The 18,078-nt window shown below is 43.4% G+C and overlaps 3 protein-coding genes and 1 non-coding gene across 5 annotated transcripts in view; 3 read left to right on the top strand and 1 right to left on the bottom strand.

The window, feature by feature from the left end:
- trim67 (tripartite motif containing 67) overlaps positions 1-7,106 on the top strand; it is a 21,541-nt gene extending 14,435 nt beyond the window's left edge. Inside the window, exons 5-11 of the mRNA XM_025057054.1 lie at positions 3-135; positions 1,859-2,022; positions 2,357-2,495; positions 2,846-2,970; positions 3,101-3,279; positions 4,948-5,110; positions 5,337-7,106. Coding sequence (XP_024912822.1) covers positions 3-135; positions 1,859-2,022; positions 2,357-2,495; positions 2,846-2,970; positions 3,101-3,279; positions 4,948-5,110; positions 5,337-5,384 — 951 coding nt within the window. The 3' untranslated portion in view covers positions 5,385-7,106. The remainder of the gene's footprint in view (positions 1-2; positions 136-1,858; positions 2,023-2,356; positions 2,496-2,845; positions 2,971-3,100; positions 3,280-4,947; positions 5,111-5,336) is intronic.
- Positions 7,107-7,648: 542 nt separating this feature from the next.
- On the bottom strand, positions 7,649-10,097 carry fsaf1 (40S small subunit processome assembly factor 1). 2 transcript variants are annotated; one of them, XM_008313360.3, is made up of 8 exons: positions 9,868-10,097; positions 9,448-9,630; positions 9,261-9,361; positions 9,087-9,152; positions 8,857-8,952; positions 8,661-8,753; positions 8,535-8,569; positions 7,649-8,390 (listed from the first exon to the last, which is right to left on the bottom strand). In XM_008313360.3, exons 1-8 carry the CDS (start codon positions 9,944-9,946, stop codon positions 8,261-8,263), a joined length of 783 nt encoding a protein of 260 aa, XP_008311582.1. In that variant the 5' UTR covers positions 9,947-10,097; the 3' UTR covers positions 7,649-8,260. The 2 variants fall into 2 exon arrangements, with proteins under 2 accessions (XP_008311582.1, XP_016889288.1); XM_017033799.2 differs by having other exon boundaries at positions 9,087-9,149.
- Positions 10,098-10,107: 10 nt separating this feature from the next.
- Positions 10,108-16,080, top strand: gnpat (glyceronephosphate O-acyltransferase). Its single transcript, XM_025056822.1, is given in 18 exon segments — positions 10,108-10,287; positions 10,558-10,749; positions 11,094-11,270; positions 11,366-11,495; positions 11,681-11,808; positions 11,913-11,988; positions 12,109-12,260; positions 12,348-12,478; positions 12,655-12,905; positions 13,271-13,369; positions 13,483-13,656; positions 13,821-13,900; positions 13,995-14,135; positions 14,499-14,516; positions 14,518-14,599; positions 14,674-14,767; positions 14,857-14,918; positions 15,199-16,080. Coding segments are annotated over 18 exon segments (2,055 nt in total). The 5' UTR covers positions 10,108-10,263; the 3' UTR covers positions 15,243-16,080.
- On the top strand, positions 14,267-14,339 carry trnap-ugg (transfer RNA proline (anticodon UGG)). The gene has a single exon. It is a non-coding gene; the product is annotated as a tRNA-Pro (tRNA).
- Positions 16,081-18,078: the final 1,998 nt, after the last annotated feature.

Here is an 18,078-nt window from a genome sequence, read left to right as displayed (position 1 = left end):
AGCGCGTAGCATCGTCCCAGGACCAGTGGGTCAAAGGGGCCCTGGAGCCTAAGGTGGGCCCCGAGTTTGACCTCACCCTCAGCACAGACTCTCTGCTCCAGAACATCCTGCAGCTGGACTTCTGCCAAGGCAAAGGTAAAGAAAGGACCCAGAATTCCCAGCATGCCTTGTGATCCTTCTTCAACTGTCGTTCTCCAGTTTTCATTTCTCCTCGTCTCTTCAGTCATTCGATATTTGACTCATTATGGTCTGGACTCCGACCCAGAGAAAAGGTTTAAAAAAAATCAATAGATAAACCTGACTCTCATTTCCCATAATGTAATTCAATAGTTGTAATCAATGCCATAACCAGCTGTGAATAATTGTGCAATTAATTGATTTTTCTAACCACTGTTCTGTTCAGGACATGAAGAATGAGATGTTCAGACACCAGGTCAAATTCACCTGCTGTCCACTAGGTGTAAACATGCTACATCGGAGCAGCAGTTCCCAAAATAGGGGGCGGGGAATAGTCATATTTTTAATTCCAGTGTAAAACTGTAAAGTCCAGATTGTAAAGTGCAGATAAAATGGACTGAGGTTTCTAGAAGGTTCTCAGCTCTTTAGATATTAATAACTGCTGCTGCAGCTGCAGCTGCCCGTGGGTTAACGCTGCGTCCTTTCACTACATACACCCAGAGACCAGCCCACGTGAATTCTTCATGTGTATTAATATGGAATCAGCACTTATTGCATGTATTATTCCCACAATGCTGCAGTCAGGCTGTACTCCCCCTGCTGGTCAAATATTGTGTATCGTTCTCGTCCATGTTGTTCCACGACACCTGATAATGAAAACATGTTTATTTTGCTGCCGCGGTTCCTCCAGAGGTGCAGGAGAACTCCTTATTGATAGAAAGACAGGAGGCTAAGAATGATGAGGCTGAGGTGGAGCCACAGAGTCCAGGAGGTATTTAAAAAAAAAAATCTGAACCCAACTGTTTTCCTATTTGGTCACCAAATCTACGTTACCACATCTGAACCCAACTGTTTTCCTATTTGGTCACTCCCTCCTGATCCTGATCCCGATCCCGATCCCTGTCGGACATCACAGAGATCCTGGTTGGAAACGTGTTTGTTGTTGTGACACAGACCTAATTAATCAGTCACTTCTCATCAATAATGGAACTGGTGTCAATGTTTAGTTTTCTGTCCTGGTCCTGTCTGTTTCCTGTGTCTGAGCATGTGGTCGACCTGACATCATCACCAACACCTGTGTCCAGGTACTCTACAGTCAGTAGAGTACTCTACGGTCAGTAGAGTACGCTACAGTCAGTAGTACTCAGTAGTACTACAGTACTCACTACAGCTGGGGCGTCTTCTTAAATAATTACCGGCCTCTAAGTTGACACATCCAGGCAATAATTTGTTTTGTCGTGTTCACCCTGGTTGAAGGTAGAGTATGCAGGAGTTTAGATCTAAACACACAGATAAAGCTGTGAAATCAACAATATTTCATTTCTAATTCCACGTTTTATTGGTCAGTCATTGAAGTCAGCTTTCCGTCCCACCCCTCCCTAACATTTGTTTTCTCTGACTTTAAACCAGAAGTGATGTTTTGACTCGTCAAAAAAAAAAAACAACCAATGGTTTATAACTGAGGAAATTTCTGCAAACTTTTCCTTTAAAAGCGACACTGATTTCCCTCCTGATGTCTTCTTCACCTTCTCCACTAATTTATTAAGATACTTTTTTTCCAAGTTTACTTGAAAACACCCCACCCAACCTGACCCCCGCCCCCCAGTTTGACCTTCCATTCTCCTGTCTTTTCTCTTCCTAAACCACCATTGTATTTATTCTCCGTCCATTCATCCAACAGTGGAGACTGGACCGTCGGTGCCGGGGCCCCCGCTCCTGCAGCTGGAGAAATGCTGCACCAGGAACAACAGCGCCACCTTGGCCTGGAGAGTGACAGCGCCCACAGGGAACCCGATCGAAGGCTACATCCTGGAGCTGGACGATGGCAACGGCGGGCAGTACAGGGTAGGAGCAGGAAACGGTGTCACCACTACAGTCTGGTGTACACGCAGTACAGACTGTAGTAATAGTAGTAATACTCGAGTATTACCAAGAGATGCAGGTGTTAATTTGAACATGACCTGGATCATCAGGAGGTTCAAACCCAGACCTGTGGAAACCCAACCTTCTCTAAAGCATGGATTAATATAGGGGGGTTAAACGTATGGCCCGTGGGCCAAAACTGACCCACTTCGGGGTTCAATCTGGTCCACTTGATGAATTCTGTGTGTGAAAAAATGTCACAAAGTGTTTGTGATGTTGACGTGTAGATGTGACGGTGCAGATGTTGTGGTTTCAGGAAGTGTACGTTGGGAAGGAGACGGTGTGCACGGTGGACGGCCTCCATTTCAACAGCTCCTACAACGCCCGGGTGAAGGCCTACAACGCCGTCGGTGTGGGGCCGTACAGCAAGACCGTGGTGCTGAAGACCTCAGATGGTAGGCTGGCTGTGTAAATGTGTGTGTGTGTGTGTGTGTGTGTGGGGACAGACCGTCTTTTATCTCGTCTCCTGTCATCGTCTGAGACGAAGCTTCTGTTTGAGATAATCACAGGTTTTTATCCTGTCCAAAAAAGACAGGAATCAGCGGAGAGAAAACAGAGGAAAGCGGAGACGTCTGTGGACCGTCGTTGTTCTGGGACACAGACGGTCCACAGACGTCCTCCTGTCAGACTAACGACTGACGTCTGATAAATCTTTGTCGCCCCCCCCCCCTCTGCACCTTCCCTCACCCTCCTCCTCCATTCAATCCTTGTTAATGAAGCATCTCCACTTCCATCTTTCCTGCAGTGGCCTGGTTCACCTTTGACCCCTCCTCAGCTCACCGGGACATGGTCCTGACCAACGAGAACCAGACGGTGACCTGCAACAGCTACGACGACCGCGTGGTGCTGGGAACGGCTGCTTTCTCCAAGGTTAGGAAACAGTTCCAGGCTGTTCCAGGTGGTGATGTCACATGTTGGTCGTTGACCGTGATCACTGGTCACAGCACCGGCGTCTGGATTCATCCCATTTAATTATTCCATGTCATGGTGGCGTTTCCAGGGCGTCCATTACTGGGAGGTCAGCATCGATCGATACGACAACCACCCGGACCCGGCGTTTGGCGTGGCCAGGATTAACACCGTGAAGGACATGATGCTGGGGAAGGACGACAAGGCCTGGGCCATGTATGTGGACAACAACCGCTCGTGGTTCATGCACAACAACTCCCACACCAACAGGTGAGTGAGTGGGCGGAGTCAGGGCGGAGTCAGGGCGGTGACAGTGTCTGTGGTGAGAAGGTTCATCAGTAATCACCAGCTGCCAATGTGGCTGGTTGTCTGTGTGAGTGGAGCTGATGAGTGTTGTCTGGTGATTTTTTTTGTTTGTTTTTGATTTTATATGTGAAAAGAAAAATCTTTAACTTCAGTAAAAACCTTAGAAATTGAGGGAAACTGGCTTCTGTTGGAGTTTGAAGGAGTTTGGATGTAGGTACCAGAAACTGAAGTTAGACTGAAACTGGTGTCACTCCCTGTATGTGTGCACACTTAGATCCTGAAATTCACATGTTCAGGTTCAAAGCCATAGAAAGTACTACAGGTCAAAATCCTCAAACTTTGAATCCTGAGTACTTTCATCAGTCCTGCTGAGTCTCTCGCATGTTTGTTTCTCAGTCTTTAATGCAGCTCTCATACTCTGTTTATGTCAACACATAAATAAAATATGATCTCAGAACATAAAGAGAAAAAAATCACATTTTCCTCACAGTGAACACAGTCGGCTGAACAGAAAGAGAGCGGAGCTTTTCCACTGTTGGCACATTTTAGAACCCTGTCTCCTGTCTTCCTGTGAAGTGTCTCTCAAACCATTTTCAACTATTTTCAATAATGAATTTCAATTAATGAATACAAATGGTATTACTGCTTTGGGAAGTATTTGAATGAAGTAATGAACCTGATCGTCATGTTATTAAATCAACATCAACAAGAACGAACAGCAGGGGTCTCTGTACAGCAGCGCTTTGATCTTATTACACACACGCACGCACACACCCCCGTGTGTGTGTGTAGCATAATAAAAGTAATACTATATATTCAGAGTGACAGGGAGACCCCCGGGGGCTCGTACCTTTCCTACTAACAAACCCACCAGGGAGCAGTCGGAGCAAAAAGACCGCCGGCTACTGAAGACATCAAACATCAGTGTCAGCACAAAGTGATCAAACTACCAACCCAATATTTCACCAGACAATGTTCTCGTCTCTTATTTAGACCTAACCTCAACTCTTCAAAGGTTCAGGAAATGTGCGTTTGATTTTATTTCTCTTTGATTCCGCAGCGCCACCACATATTTATTCACTGCTGCCGTTGGCTCTGGCGCCATAAATCATCCTCCGTGTGTGTGTGTGTGTGTGTGTGTGTGTGTGTGTTTGGCCTTATTTACGTTGTTTTGACTCCCTCGTCTCGGAATACAGGCTGTACAGAGACCTGTATCCTGAGGCGGCCATCTTTGTTGTGGGCTCACAGTTCAGCTTCAGGCAGGTTCATATATAGACTGTAGTGAATGAAAACAGAGAGTTGACTTCATGGTCATTAAGGTCAGTAAGGCTGCTTCTTTCTGAAAGGCTGTTTCTAGAGCTGTGATGTCATCAGCGTGCACACATTCATGACCATTTATTTCCACTAAATTCATGTTTTATGACAGTAAAATAAAATGTTTTTGTTTTTATTTGTTTTTATAGACGCTGTCAACAAAAATGACAAAACTTTATTTGTAGTTACGTCACTTTGTCTATAGGTGTCACTCAAATTGTGACTCCACAAATAGGCAATGAATTGGGGCAAATGGGTTTTGGGTTCAATCCTGACAGCGACCACTGGTTTGATGTCACTGTGGTCTTCCACCTGCAGGGCCGAGGGGGGCATCACCAAGGGCTCGACTGTGGGGGTCCTGCTGGACCTGGTCAAACACACCCTGACCTTCTTCATCAACAAAGAGCAGCACGGACCCACCGCCTTCACCAACCTGGACGGGGTCTTTGTGCCGGCGGTCAGCCTGAACAGAAACGTTCAGGTCAGTGTGGTCAGCTGTGGTCTTTGGTTCTGTTTAGGACAAACTAGTCCACAGGAGTGTGCTAAAGCAGAGGTCCCTGACCTTTCTATAGACACACAGAGAGAGAGAGAGAATGAGCTGTGTTGACTCAGCTGTACTTGAAGTAGCTGTACTTTGAAGTACTTTGAAGTACATTCTCCTGTTTTTCATGAAGTTTTTGACAAAGCTGAATTTCTTGACCTTCCAGGTGACCTTACTCACCGGCCTGGAGGTGCCAAAGAATATCAAACAGTAGGAGCTAACCCTCCTCCACCTCCTCCTCCTCTGAACATGCTCTGGAGACACACTCCCAACATCAATCATGTCCAGAGTGGATGGATTTTCCTCCCCCACCCTCACCCTCACCCTCACCCACCTTCATCCTTCTCCATCTGTTGACGCTCCTCACGTTGCACCACCATCATCATGGACGAGGTTGTATATTAGCGTTTGTACAGTAGCTGTACTGGAACCATGACTGGAGTTACTGTGGACCCTGGTACAGGACTCTCTGTTGTACCCTCACCCTCCTCAACCCTGTGGCTCTAACCAAATCAGAGGTAAAAAGACTTCTACACCAACCGCAACCCCTGGTCCGTGGACCAGTGCCAGTCCGTAGGTCATTTGGTACTGGATCTCAGTGGGATGCAGTTAAAAAAAAAAGCACTTCAGTTTTCTCCAAATTTACTTCATTCAAAATGAATCCAGTCAATATCCCTTTACTTTTTTTATTTAAAAGATATTTTAACAATATTTCGAAACAGGTCAAAGGTCAATTTGAAAATTGAAAGATCCTTCAGTGATGACGTTATTACGGCTGTCACTGGCCGACCGATCCTTGATACCTACACTGTGCAGTGACCTATGTTGACCTGTGTACAGTCCAGTGGGTCATCTGACCTCTGAGGGTTTTTTAAGCATGCTGCCTCAAACGGACTGTTTTTTCTGTCCCAGTTCTAACGGCGTGGTGGGCAGTTTCTGTTTCTGCTGCTGAAATATTAACCATAAAAATAAAAAGCGACCGTTTCCCTGCAGCTTCCTCCGAGCTGTGGCTGCAGCAGTTCTGCCCACAGCTTCAGGGGATTTTAGTTTGAGTTTAATGGAAAAATGATTTAGGACCTGAGGCAACAACTGGACATGAGGGGAAATAAAAAATTCATGTGGAAAATCCACACAGCCGGAGAACAACACAAAAACTACAGTGGCATAAATGTATTGACCAATCATGTTTGAACACAAAACACATTGGACCAAAAGACTTTTTAAGTTTCTTAATTTTGCTGCACAGAAAAGAAGAAATCCACACTTCATTAAGTTCAATAATAATAATGATTTATTCCAAAGTCATTATTGAGTTTTTCTCTGTAGATGAAGTTTGTTCTTTTATACCTTTACACAGACTCTAACCTCATTTTAATTTAGGATTTAATGCCTTTATGGCTGCACCTGTACGTGGTGGCCACGTAAAAAATCTCTGGGAAGAAAAAGAAGCTAAAATTGTTTTTTGGTCAAGTTGCATGAGAAAATTGTTCCAGGCCTCATTTCTGAGTCTGTGTCGATAGAAGAACTGGAACTGATGTTGAAAATTGCTGCTACGATTTTATGTCACGTCAACAAAAACATCTTTTTGTTCATTTATCTTTATTCCACACCAGTAACAAATAAGTTCCCCACTAAAAAATATGTATTTCCGGTGTTCGAATCCACAGTGGTGTAAATACTGATGAGTATGTTATGTACAGAACGGAGCATGGATGGAGAAGCATCGACTGACGTTTACTGCCCTCTAGTGTCGGATGCTCTTCTGTAAATAGGAAACTGTTATTTCTACTATTGTCTGCTGCCAGTCACAGCTCAACAACAAGAACAGATTGTCTTTCTCTTAACTTAACACATATATTTTCAGTTTTTTCATGTCATATTAATTATGTAAAGAACAAACGAGTCCTGACGTTGACCAGTAAAAACATAATGTAGGCAGGTGACGTCATAAATGCCTGAACTTTGCCAAAGGGACTCGTGTTTTCATCGTGCTGCCTGTTCACGTTGAAGGGCTTCACAGTGACGTTTTCTTCTCTGTCCTCACAGCAGAGAAAAACAACAGCCTCCAGGGCAAAAGGTTAAAAACTAAAAACCTATATATAATCCAAAACTTTAAGTTACACAGCTATTGTTTGTCAGATTAATTTTTATATTTTATTCCAAATGTCTGACTCTAAGTTTTGGGTTTTTACATTTACACAGATGTGAAATGACCTGTGCATTTACTTTGTAAAAATATATTTTTTTCCAAAAATATTACTATTTAAACTATTTCATATATATTTCATTGCCATCTACAAACGTATTGTGACCTTTTCTGTTATGATGTCATTGTTAACGGCGAGTCCCTTTACCTCACACCCACCTGTGAATGTGACCTGTATTATTTTTAAATGTGGTGCTGGAGAAAAAAAACATGTTAACTTTATTATTTTTTCTTTATAATTGAGTATAAAAATAACAAATACAGTATGTAAATACATTGATGACATATTTATTTTATCAGTACAGCAGTTTACAGTTTGTACAGGTGACTGTCAGTGGCTGCAAAATAAATCAAAATTCACGTTTTGTTTCTGTGAAATTTAAAAAAAAAAAAAATCCAAAAAGCTGCTTCTGGGAGATGACGAAACGTGTGACCTCATCCTGCCGTACACTGTCGCATCACGTCACTGGACCTGGTTTTATTTGAACGGTCATCGCCGTTTTCATCCAAACTCTGAAGTTTACATCTCAGTGAGCAGCAACAAGAAGCTCTGTGAGTTTTTTCATAAAAAATCTGCCAGGATATGTGTGTGTGTGCTTTTATAAAAATGTCCTCCGTCTGTTCTGTCCTGTTCTGACCCCCGCCCCGCACCTCTGTAAATGTTTTGTAAGACTGATTTGTAAACGACTACTGCGTCGGAGCGCCGTCATTTGTTAAAAAAAAAAAGAAGAAAAAAAATAGAAAAACCACTTAAAAGCAGCAGTTTTGTGATCATTTCTAAAATTAAATAAATAAACTGTGATGGAACCTATTTCTCTTTTTTGTGTTGATGTGAAAACATGAGACATCCCTAGACACAAGGTCAAGTCCTCGGTCAAACCGACTTATTTCTTTCTTTTGCTGCCTTTGATTGTCTGGATCTCCTTGGGGCTGAGGATCAACATGCCGTTCTTGAAGCGGCCCATTTGTCCTGTGGGAGCTGAGCCAGAACCAGAGGACGTCGTCTTCTGGTCCCTGGAGGAGGAGAGGCATGGAAGGAAGGAAGACGGAGATTTGAGTCAATGACACGAAGGTTAAAAACTATGAGGTTATTGAGGAATACTGTGTGATCGATTACTACTACAGTACTTCATGTAACTGTAGAAAAACTTCACCCACCTCGGTTTTTTCTGCTTCTTCTTTTTCTTTAGCTCCTGTGGATGACAACCAGGAGGTAACAACAATACTTTGCAGTAATACTTGTGGTACTGTGATATTCTCAGAGTAACTAATCCACTGCCTCACCGGCTCCAGCTCCACCTCCTCCTTCACTTTCTGCTTCTTCTCTCTGATCTGCTGCTGCAGCACTCTGTAGTTGACGTATGGTTTTTTGGGAGGCTGGACGACAGAAAATTATCAACGATTAAATCAGTAACCTGGTCACATGACCTGCTCTGTCACAGCTGGAGCTAATGATGATGAGATGCAGGGAAGTTCTCACTCTGGCTCCCAGCATGATGGCTCTGTCCTGCTCAAACCCACGCTGCTCCTCCTTCTTGTAGCCCGTGATTCCGAAGCGGTGGACCTCCAGACGAGCCTGAAGTCGAGGTACACACACATTAGTTTGAGCACCTTCTAAATATGAACCCTGACAACAACAACAACAACATGTAGATGTACTGTAACATGAACCCTGACAACAACAACATGTAGATGTACTGTAAGTGTCACCTTTTCCAAACTCAGTTCTTCCTGAATCTGGTCATTTTTCTTCTTTTGTGTCGTCGTCGGAGTCTTCTAGTGAAGACAGAACAGGCCAAAAAAAAAGAGAAAACCAATTGTTTTGTTTTCAATATTTGACTTGAAAAAAACATTTTTTTAATGTGTCATCAAATAAGAACTCACTGGTGTGGCTTCTACAGCCGTTCTCTGACTGGTTTTCGGTCTTTTCCTCGGATCCTGAAACGTCACCACCTCCACTTTGTTGCCCCGCTGTGCAGTGGTACCTGGGTAACACGTGAAGTTATGTGTAAATTATGTGGAGTGAGATTTTTTCTTTTTCAGCCTAATGCCATGAGAAAGAAGCCTCAACCTGCGTGTTCTGTTTTTGTATGCTGCTGCTGTAAAGCACCAGCAGGTGGCGCTCTGTGGTTGTCGGTGATGCTACTCCTGTTTCCAGCTCCAGTGGACTCCTCTGTGTCCTCCTCCAGCTCTCCCTCATGTTTTCTTCTTTTCTTCTTATTTGACTTGAGCTTCTTCGAACCAGTGCCGTTATCTACATCACAATAACATAAAAATCCGATTTTAAGATCTTTAAATTGCTGTCACTTTTTAAAGAATGATTTCTAGTTATTTAATGGACACAAACATAACTCGGAGGTTTTATAACAAACCAGAACAAATCCACAAACCCGATATCTGTGACTATACATGTATATAAATTGTTCTCCACATATGCATAACAAAAGGTTAGCCACGTAGTAATTACACAAGCACAAGCAGTTACACGTACCGAGGTCGTAGAACTTGTCCAACACTTGTTCAAGAAACAGAAAATCCTTGTCCTGCTTTGTGGGTCTCTTTGAGCTCATTTTAAACTAAGAAGACGTAGCAAATCTCTAGCCTTCAGCTGTTATAACGCTAAAGCTAACAGTGTTGTAGGTAGAGTCTGAATGACAACAACCCACGGAACCACGTGGTTAGAGGAAACCCGACCAAATGTGTCAAATCGCGGCCTCCGTAGCTACGTAGCCGGAAGTGGCATCGCCCGTGAATTGACGGTCCGTAGGAAGATGAGCGGTCTCAAGTTACCAGAGTATATGTTTTGTTTGAAAAGTTAAGCGAGGTTTGTTTCATATATTATAGCACGTTGGAAATTGTGTCTACGTCTCCAAAAGGACTGATTAAAATGGCGCCCCTGCCCGTTTACTCGGTATGTGACTCTGCTAAGTGGCTAAGCTAACATAAGTTTGTGCTACTGCAATCTCAGTTTAACATTTGACAGTTCATTCAAACATGAATGATTTTCACAGTCACAAGTGGTAAGAAAGACAGAAACTAGTCACACTTGTCTTCTAACCAGTACGTTGTTAATTAATTAAATTCAACTTATGGAAGAAAGTTTTCAAATTTAAGTAGGTTATTAAGTTAAATACAGATGTGTGCGTTTTTCTAACGCAGTACGATGTTTTCTCCGACGCAGCATGGAGAGTCCATGTTGAAGAAAAAGGATGAGTTTGAGGATATTTTGGAAGAAAGGAGGAATTCCAGTGATCTGAGATACGCCCTCAGGTCGTACACACCCCCCCTGTATAAAGAGGTGACTCCGGCCACAGCCAATGAGCTGAAGGACATGGTGCTGCAGTCAGACCCGCTGTGCTTTGTCGTCAGACAGGTAGAAATCTGGTGACAGATTGTTGTTACACTGTGTAACTGAACGTTTCAGCCCTGAAGTATTTTGAGTAAAATACTTAATAAATAACATATTACAAGTTCTTTTTTACTCTCACTTTGGTTCTTTGATTTGATAATTTATTGTTAAACAAAATTAATTTTTTTTTTGTTTTTTTTTAAATTGACTCCCCTAACTTCATGTCAGTCCAATTTTTCTGAGGACAGTGAATGCATCATTGTCATTACTGTGTAAATCTAGGATAGCCAATCAGAGCTGAGAGGTTCAGTTCATTTCTGGGTTCATTTGAATTGTTGGCCATATATATAATAAATATTTAATTACAGGTCTCCACTGAGAGCGGGCGGCCTGTGGATGAGGTCCAGGCTGAGGCCTCGGCCATCCTGGAAGAGATGGCCCACGGCCTGCAGCTCAGCACCGTTCGCTTCTTTGCCTTCACACTCAGCAAAGTCTTTAAAACCTTGTTCCGCAGCATCCACGTCAATGAGGATGGAATCCAGAGGGTGAGCAGACACACAAACAGCCTCGTCATGTGACAGTTTCATCTGCAGAGAGGATTTATGGACAAACACACAACCTGTGCTTGTGCTGTGGTCAGCTCCAGCAGGCTGTGCAGGAGAATCCTGTCGTGCTGCTGCCCAGTCACCGTAGTTACCTGGACTTTCTGCTGATGTCCTACATCCTGTACACCTATGACACGCCCCTACCGGTCATTGCTGCTGGCATGGGTAAACGCTGCACACAACCGTGGAGTAACTCAGTAAACACTTAGATGTCAAAATAATTATGCATTATTTCTTCAATTTTGAATTTATGTTATAATTTTATTGATTAATCTTCATTATTTTCTCACACGTTTAGCTCTAACTCTACATAAATGAAACTATAATGGTATTTCTCCTTCCTTTCGCAGACTTTATGGGAATGAAGATGGTTGGAGAGATGCTGAGAAAGTCCGGAGCCTTCTTCATCCGGCGCTCATTTGGTGGAGACAAGCTGTACTGGGCCGTCTTCTCAGAATATGTCCAGACTTTACTGAAGGTCCGTAACCAGCTGAACCCACAGACCAGAGCTCTTTGCATGACCTGTTGAATCAAATCAATCAGCATTGGTTAAATGTCTGGAACTTCTCTTTGTTTTTCCAGAAGGGTTACGCACCAATTGAGTTCTTCTTAGAAGGAACCAGGAGCCGAACGTCTAAGTCTTTGACTCCAAAGTTAGGTAAAGAACAGCTAACGTCTCCTGATCATCTATTATATATTATATTAGGGGTGGGTATTGGCAAGAATCTGGTGATACTAGATACTAGAGTGTGTTGATTTTATCACCGTCTTCTCTCAGGTCTGTTGAACGTGGTCCTGGAACCCTTCTTCAAAGGGGAAGTGTACGACGTCACCCTGTTACCAGTGAGCATCAGCTACGAGAGGATCTTAGAAGAGTCACTCTACGCCAGAGAACTGCTGGGTGTGCCCAAACCCAAAGAGTCCACTTCAGTGAGTCACTTCAGTTTCAGTCAGGGGACGAGTTACATCCGCTCAGAATGTTGTTAGATTCCACCAATGTTTCTTCTCTGGTCGTAGGGTCTGTTCAAAGCCAGGAAGGTCCTCAGTGAAGACTACGGCAGCATCCATGTTTACTTTGGTCAACCTGTGTCTGTCAGGAAACTGTCTGAGGGTCGAGTCAAACGCAGCCAGTTCAACCTCATGCCAAGGTGAGATTGAAATGAAAAGACAAGTTAAAAAATGCTAGTTAAAATCTATTTGAGAAGTTAATGAAACTAAGATGATGGAAAATTGTAACAGAAATTTCTTAATTCCTAATCACAATATCTGTTCAGTGATTAGAACCAGTCTGAATATTTGTCTTTTTTTTTATTTTGTTTTTTAGACATATTCCAAAGAGGCCTGGCGAGGATATCAACAAGGTTGTGATTGAACTGGCCTACCAGCTGGTCCAGAACCAGCAGGCTAACATGGTTCTGAATCCTTTCGTCCTCCTGGCCACCCTGCTGCTCCAGAACCACCATCAGAGCCTGGCGTCGGGGCAGAAACCTGGGATGAAGCTGCAGGAGCTCACGGACCGAGCGCTGTGGCTGAGGGATCTGTCTCGACTCTTCGGCGCCTGTCTTCAGTGGCCTGGTACCGTTTACGCCTCAGACACTCTGTCCTCCCGCAGCACCACAGTCACACTGTAGACTCTGTGTACTCAAGTACTCTGACCAACAAAGGACTCAGTGTTCAGACCAGATGAAGATTCTGATGTTTGTCAGAAGAGTTGACAATGTTAGTAGTAGTGGTGGGATTAGATAGAAATAATAATAATAATTTATTAGAGATACTATATATAATAATTGTGCAGCATATATAATGAGTATTAAATTAAAAAAAAGGGGTTCAGTGGTAGGTTTGAAGTTCGGTTTGAAGTCTTGAAGTACTACCACCTGGATATTACTCTGTGACATTACACCCAACAAATACTTTTACACTCCCTTTGTGTCCATCAGACGACAGGCCTCCAGCAGAGGTCGTCTCCTCCAGCCTTAGACTCCACCCGGGCCTGGTCACCATCTCTGAGGGAAGAGTCCAACTGGCTCTGCATCAAGGTACACCTGGCTTTAGAAAAAATGTCAACTTTTCACAGATCATTTTTTTCATTTAGAGAATTCTCAGTGATGTGGAGAACAAAAGTTGAAGTTAGAATGATCTTTCCAACCAGGAGGACAGCTGAGTCCTGGGGAGCCTCACGGAGCTTCTTCTCCAGAGGAGGAGCTCTTTAACCAGGCGGTCATCATCCTGTCCTGCGTCTCCTACAGGAACCAGATGCTACACGTGTTTGTCGGTCCTGCGCTGGTGGCGTCAGCCATGAACATTTCCTCCTCCACGCAAAAAAGTAAGAGAGTGAAAATATTTCTGATGATTTGGTCAAATGAATCTGTTAAGGGTCAACCTTAACTCAAATTGAATCAAAGTCTACTGAACCGTTGTCTGCTGTCACTGCACCACCGTCTCCAACACCAGACTAAGAATAACACACTGTTCTGTTTCTTCTTTCAGATGAAATCGCAAACAGTCACAGCTTTCTCAGGAACATGTTCTTTCATGAGTTCATCCTCTGTCCTGGAGGAACCAATCAGGTTCGAAAAACTGCTGTCCAACATGTCTGACTCAGTTGGTCTGGTAATGGTCTGGACATGAGTCCAAGTTCACCCCGTGTCTCCTGTCCTGCAGGACTTGTCCATGTCCTTCGACCTGCTGGAAAAGGCCAGAGCGCTGGACGTCTTCTCGCACCATGTCCTGGTGCCGGAGGAAGGACACAGAACCCTGAGCTTCCTCAGCAGCCTGCTGGACCCATTCCTACAAGGCTACCAGGTGATGGAGACTCACGGCCGTTGTTCTAAAAACACGGTCCTTGGTGCTGGACTTGGTCTTAAAATATTTTTTTTAATATAATATTTAAAAAATAAGACTAAAACATACAAAATATCCTGCATTTGTACTTCAGTTTCATAGTGTAGCGGTTAGCATGCCTACCTTGGAAGCAGAGAGTCCTGGGTTCGATTCCCAGAGGAACTACATGCTTGGTGCCTGCATGCGGCAGCCTGTTTACAGTATTATTCCCAAATATTATTATTAATTATGGTTTAACGTCACAAAAATACCCTTTATGTCCGCTAGAGGGTGCTGTGGGCACACTCAACTGTTGCTACACTCTTCCTGTGTGTGTGTTTCCAGATGGTGTGCAGGGTCCTGTTGTGAATCAAAGGGCGACACATTAACAGATAAACAGTTTGTTCCAGATGTCAGGAAGTTCATAGTCAAACAAATTCTCGCAGGTTTGAATTTTATTTTTCAAATTTCTACACTTTGCGTTTCCACCCGCTGAGTATTTTGTTTTTTTTCTAACCAGGTCGACTGAAATACTCTGAGGTCTTGTCATCGGACCTGCAGAAAAACGCTCTGGCTGCTCTGTCCAGACTTGGAGCCGTGCAGAAAATCAAAGGGTCGGTTCTGGTTCTTCTGACACGGTTCTGTTTTTTTTTATACCATAACTAAAATAAATGAACTAATTTCATTCATATTCTCTCCTCAGAGCATCACAGGGAAATCTGAAGGTCAACAAGGTGATGGTGAACTGGCTGGAAGACACTCTGGGTGAGAAGGAAGCTGCCTGACCACACATTTATAATAGCGCCCCCTTTCTGTAGATGTTTCTACTAAAAAAAATGTGTCTACTTTTTAGAAAATTGTGTGTTAGGGGAAAAAAGACATTTCAATCAGAATGTGAGGGGAAAAAAGACATTTCAATCAGAATGACTGATGGCTGCCTTGGGGTCTTCTTTTACCAAAGTGAAAACGCTGCCATGGAGCAGTTTTGAATCTGATTTAATCAGAGAAAAATAACTAACATTTGAAACATTTTCTCTTTGTTCAGGAGGAAAACTTCCCACTCAGGAATCCAAAATGTCCCACCTTTGATCCACCAACCACGTCGGCCAAAAGAGACAGAGAGGTTGGCTCCTCCTCCTCCTCCGAGCTCCGACCCAACGCCATGACGTCTCGGCTTTTTTCTCCTGTGTGTGTTGGTTTCCTGCAGAGGTTCTGTGTGTCTGTTCACACAGTGGGTCTGGTGTAAAAGTGAATCACATCTATTTATTTACATTGAAAAATCTCACTGTTAACATTTACACTACGACAGTTAAACCTTCAAAAACAAACAGCTTTTTTTTTCACACTTTAGCTTCACGACCTGAGTTCCGGAGGCTTCTCTTTGGTTCTCAGCCATTAGTCTGGTCCAGGGTTGGGTTAAACCTGCGCTTCTGTTGTTGCTTTTGCTTCATAAGAGGAAATGGTCATCAGTGATTGGCCGATACTGTCCACAGACATGGAAAAAGAAATGTGTCCTGACGTTGATGAGTGCTGCTGCAGCGTCAGTGTGTTGAAAGACGGGACGTTTTTATAACGAGGTGTGACGCGGCGTTCACGTCCCATCACTGAGAACAACGCTGACCCTCTGAGGAGCAGGGACTCGAACCTCCTCCCACTGTAACACCTGAACACACTCCTACCTCCGTCTGCCTTTACTGCCAAAGTTAGGACGTCCTCATGTTGTCACGCCACTCCAGTGTCAAAGAACAGTAACCTCACTGTCAGCACATTACCCAGAATGCAAGACGACAGGGACAAGCTTTAATATGTTACATGAAATTTATTTGTGTGTGTGTGTGTGTGTTTTTCTAAAGTGTGTGTCTGTTGGTGAAGGAGTGAGGCCTGGATTATTTAAAAGAAAAGTCATTAATAAAATATTTCAAAGTTTCCTCTGCTCCACGTCTCTTTATTCCATGGGAGATATTTTTATACATCTGGAGTTGAACCCTCAACTTTAGAAAGAATTGAATGAGAAATCACTGTTCATTTTAATAAAAGTTTTTTTTTTGTTTTTTTTTTACTTCTTTTAACCAGTTCTTTAAACTGTAGAAAAACAAACAGTTTATTTTGAGTTTTGTAGGAAACTAATTCAACCTAATTTGTTTTTTACTTCTTTTATCCAGTTCTTGAAACCGTAAAAAAAAAAAAACAGTTTATTTAGAGTTTTATAAAAAACTAATTCAACCTATGAACTAAATATGATCTGAGAAGCAGCTGAGAGAAAAGTCAGTGAAAAACACTGATCAAAAGTCTTCACAAAAAGGTCCATGTGACCATGTGTCAATCACATATTTTAATTTGATAAATTCATGAATTTTATTTCTTAAAAGGTTTACAGTCCAAATTATCTGGTGCTCCAAAACAAAATCTTTACACACAAATAAAAAAATCAGAAAATAAATGGTCAAAAAATCCTAGTTTGTCTACTTTGTATTTTCACAAACCAACACCGACACAGGTGGAAACAATACTGTGATTAACTTCAACAGAACTCCGGGCTGTGATTGTGAACGGATGCAGCTGCTGCAGTGACGCAGTGCCAGAAAAAAACCGCTAGGTGTCAGCCTTGACCGTGGCTGAGCCCACACCCCGCACACGTGCAGCTCCAGCCTCTTCCCTCAGCAGGTGTTTCAGATCAGCTGCTGATTACGTCACTGCTGCTGCAGCTCTGTCACCAGTCTGAACCACACAGTACTTCATCTGACACCGGCCCAGTCTGGACCATGAAGAGATAAATATCTACACACACTCACTCTCACAGGTCAGTACACACACACACACACACACTCAGATCAGAAGTTTCTCCTGAACTTAATTCAAGAAACAAAATCCTCTTAATTTATTTAAAACAATAATAAAAGATCATTTTTACCAAAGATTTATAACAGAGACGACCGTCACAGTCGGAGTGACGTGAGCCATATGTTGAATAACCCCACTGTACGTCCGCTTACCGATGCGTTAATACACACTCGATACGTTGTCACACACACCTGAAAATAAAAAAAACGAATCGTGTCATCAACTCCCAGCATGTTTCCCTGAAAAAAAAACAAAAAACATTTTCATTCCAACAAATCGTGTCATCAACTCCCAGCATGTTTTCCTGGTGGCTCAACCTCAGGTCAGTGGCCCGACTCGTGTCAGAGCGGCCTGTGTACAAAGGCACGTCTGAAAACAATGGGTTTTCCACCGTGAAGTGAGATGTACCTAAACTTTTAAATGTCGGAGCAGCTGCTCAGGGGTTTCATGAAGACTTAAATATTCTGGCTTCAAACTCCTTCACTGACGAGGAAAAAAAACCCAGAACCGCGGCCTGACACCACAGGGACTGGTACCGACTCTGATCCATAAGAGAGAACTGATTTCCAGCAGTTTGTTGTGAACCCGTCTCCTCAGCCTGGAATGCCTTCCAGAAATCCCACGGCAGAAGTTGTGAAATAAAAACATGTTTTTTCCCTCCGTGGTGACTGAAGTCCTGACTGTGATAATCCCTGACGGAGCAGCCTGATTGGCTGGTTGGATCTGCTGGGTAACGCCGCAGGAAATGCTTCATAAGATGACTGTTGTTACATGACGTGGATGTTCATTAGGACTGACGTCAGGAGGACAACCAGGGTGGGCCACAGAGACTGGGCTACAGAGACTGGGCTACAGAGACTGGGCCACAGAGACTGGGCTACAGAGACTAGGCTACAGAGATTGGGCCACAGAGACTGGGCTATAGAGACTGGGCTACAGAGGGTGGGCCACAGAGACCCCCCCCACACACGCAATCCTGTAGTGAATCTAAAAATAGCCTCTGAATCTTTGCAGCCGAGACGTGAAGCTGAATAATTGAATGATCCTCCAGTTCAGCTCTTATTACTGCCCCCCCCCTGCCCCC

This window comes from Cynoglossus semilaevis, chromosome 7 (assembly GCF_000523025.1).
Source record: "Cynoglossus semilaevis isolate Cse_v1.0 chromosome 7, Cse_v1.0, whole genome shotgun sequence".
In the NCBI taxonomy this organism is placed as follows: domain Eukaryota; kingdom Metazoa; phylum Chordata; class Actinopteri; order Pleuronectiformes; family Cynoglossidae; genus Cynoglossus; species Cynoglossus semilaevis.
This window is presented reverse-complemented; position numbering and strand designations above follow the sequence as displayed.